Raw genomic sequence first — 3,003 nt, 5'->3', positions numbered from 1 at the left:
TTGCCTGCACCTGAACTGTGTCTGATCGTCAGTGAAGTTGTATATCAAACCTCTGAACCAGTGCTTCAGCCATTTTGCCACTGAGCTACTGGTTGGGCTGGGGCTGTCAAGTTTGCTGTTCATACTGTGTTGCTGTCAGCACCTTGGATATAGCTCTGTGTAACTTGCTGATGATTTTCAGGAAGCCTTGTAGGGGTTCTCTGGCTTTTTTTTTTGCTCTCCCTTTTTTCTCCTGTTTTGTGGCTAGCCAGGCAGCGTAGCATCATCCTTTTTTCCATTCTGCAACAAGTGAGACTTTTCTTTTCTAGTTAGAGAGGGATTTTGTTTGGTGTTTTGGCCTTGGAGACCCTGACACCGAAGTTGCTTCCTTTTCTTTTACTATATCAGTCAGTTTATCTGTCAATAATCCTTTTTGTTAATAAATGGTGCTCCCTGTTACACTTTGCAATTGTTTTAGTGGCCTCTCTCTCACAGTTTTTGCATAGGGTTTTGGGTCACCTAATTATGTTAATCCTTGTGTCCCCCTCTAGACAGTAAAGGTCGTAACACATGTCCAAGTAGAATCCCAAACCACATCTGTTAACGGTGCTGACGTAATGTCACATGAACAAGGTGGAAAGACATAGTTCATAAACAACATGTGAGAGCAGGCAAACCCTGCAGACCAGCTCTGCATACATGGAAACAAGCTGCTTACTGTCTGCACAGGGTAAAAGCATATCAATGATTGTGGGTTTTAGATGTGAACTAAGAGGTCTTCACTGCTTTAAAGATGGGATGTTGTCACTGTTAGAGATACAAACTAGACAGCATTTATATATATCAACAGGTTAATCTTTTTGATGTTTATAGTGTTTCTTTAAGATGTTGTATGCAAATCAGTCGCAGACCAACATCACTGTTGGACTGCAGTATCAGGAGTTACTGGGATTAGTGATGTTTTCCATTCTGACGTCAGTGCCATGCTGTGTGTTTCTCTTCATTAATGGGACCATGCTATTCACCATGAGGAGTAAACCTGTGTTTCGAGAGACCTCCCGTTACATTCTTCTGTATAACCTCCTTTTGGGAGACACTGTACATATGGCACAGAGTCAGTTAATGTACATTCTAGGTGCTTGTAGATTAAGGCTGACCTATGCTGTATGTGGTGTTCTTGTTATGCTCGCCGAGCTCACAAACAAAATCTCTCCTCTCACACTGGTGTTGATGTCTCTGGAGAGATATGTAGCTGTGTGCTACCCACTGAGGCACACTACCATCATCACTGTCAGAAACACTGGGGTGGCCATATGTGTGATCTGGACCTTCAGTTCAGTAAATGTCCTCACTCAAGTTTTATTGATGTTAAATTTTCAGTTTGAAGACCTTGTGAGCATGCAGATGGCAGACTTTTGTGGCAAAGACAGTATGATGCTTGATCAAATATCAGATCTTTATGAAAAAGCCTACACTTGTTTTCTGTTTGTTTCAGCCGGTATGGTAGTCGCTTGTTCCTATGTTGGTGTGATGATAGCAGCCAGATCAGCTTCCACAGACCAAAGTTCAGCCAGTAAAGCTCGTAAAACACTGCTGCTGCATCTGGTGCAGCTGGGCCTCAGTCTCTCTTCAGCTATACACAACCCATTACTGTTCTTTATCTCCAAAAACCTAAAAAGGGTCATATTTGTGCGCATCCAGATTGTTATTTATTTTTGTATTATCATCCTTCCCAGATGTCTGAGTGCTCTTATCTATGGAATCAGAGACCAGACCATCAGACCTGTTCTCATGTACCATCTATGCTGCCAGTGGAGATGCTTACCTTTGCTCTCAGTTGTCCCAACCAAGGCTAAAATCATACTTGTCACTTAATAAATCTCCATATATTCAACTACATAGAGAATAGAAAAGTCAAGTGAGTTCCTGATGCTTTTGTGATCTGTTATATATAAATGTACACTGAAATAAAATAATGTGGCTTACGGTATTATGCCCCGCTCTACTTGAATTGTACATAGTAATCACATAGTTTCTTCTTACTTGAACTGAGTGCAGACTGCACTCCCATAGCTGTAACATTACAGACAGTAGGTAGTTAGAGGGTCAGTCAAAGCACACCATTGAAATTACTGCAACCTTGAATTTTCATTCAAGAGATAAAGTCTACTTAGAGAATTACAAAGTTTTTTATGTAAGAAAATGTAATCAAGCAGAAGAGTAAGTGAAACAGGACGTGCAATAATTAAGTCACAAGAAGATATGACATAACATCTGACTTCTAACAAGTTATTGTCTAATATTAACAACAGGATAGTTTTACTTTTCAGTCATAGCTTATACACACAATTGAAAAGTTCTTTACTCCTCAGCCATAACATGAGTTTACATGGCTAGTAAGAGCTGTAGAGAGCATTCAAATTAAGTGAACTCTTATTTCAACATGCTTGTAACTGCAAATTGTCATTGCATGGCACTGCAGCCCATGAAGTTCAAATATGAGTGTGTTTGTATTTGTCTGTTGATATTTAGTCATTTGCATGAATTGAATCCAAATTGTTAGCAAAGCTGTGCACAAACTAGTTAACAAGCAGAAGAGTGAGTGAAACAGAGGACATGCAATAATTAAGTCACAAGAAGATATGACATAACATCTGACTTCTAACAAGTTATTTTCTAATATTGACAACAGGATAGTTTTTCAGTCATAGCTTATACACACAATTGAAAAGTTCTTTACTCCTCAGCCATGACATGAGTTTACATGGCTAGTAATAACTGTAGAGGGCATTCAAATTAAGTGCAGCCCATGAAGTTAAAATACAAGTGTGTTTGTATTTGTCTGTTGATATTTAGTCATTTGCATGAATTGAATCCAAATTGTTAGCAAAGCTGTGCACAAACTAGTTAACAACACTAATATCTGCTGTTACAAAATATGTAAAAATGATTTCCTTGCACAGTATCAGAAAATTAAACCACTAGAGCAGCTGTCCTCCTGATAAATCCTGAGCTCCATCAGAT

The 3,003-nt window shown here is 39.1% G+C and overlaps 1 protein-coding gene across 1 annotated transcript; it reads left to right on the top strand.

The window, feature by feature from the left end:
* The first annotated feature begins 864 nt into the window (after positions 1–864).
* On the top strand, positions 865–1,854 carry LOC121910477 (odorant receptor 131-2-like). The gene has a single exon (XM_042431707.1). The coding sequence runs from the start codon at positions 865–867 to the stop codon at positions 1,852–1,854; it is 990 nt and encodes a 329-aa protein (XP_042287641.1).
* The last annotated feature ends 1,149 nt before the right edge of the window (positions 1,855–3,003 follow it).

This window comes from Thunnus maccoyii, chromosome 13 (assembly GCF_910596095.1).
Source record: "Thunnus maccoyii chromosome 13, fThuMac1.1, whole genome shotgun sequence".
NCBI lineage: Eukaryota > Metazoa > Chordata > Actinopteri > Scombriformes > Scombridae > Thunnus > Thunnus maccoyii.
The sequence above is the reverse complement of the archived record's forward strand: the minus strand, read 5'-3'. Positions and strand labels throughout refer to the sequence as shown.

Coding starts and splice junctions, on each gene's coding strand:
- LOC121910477 (XM_042431707.1), top strand. CDS start 865: ATGTTGTATGCAAATCAGTCGCAGACCAACATCACTGTTGGACTGCAG.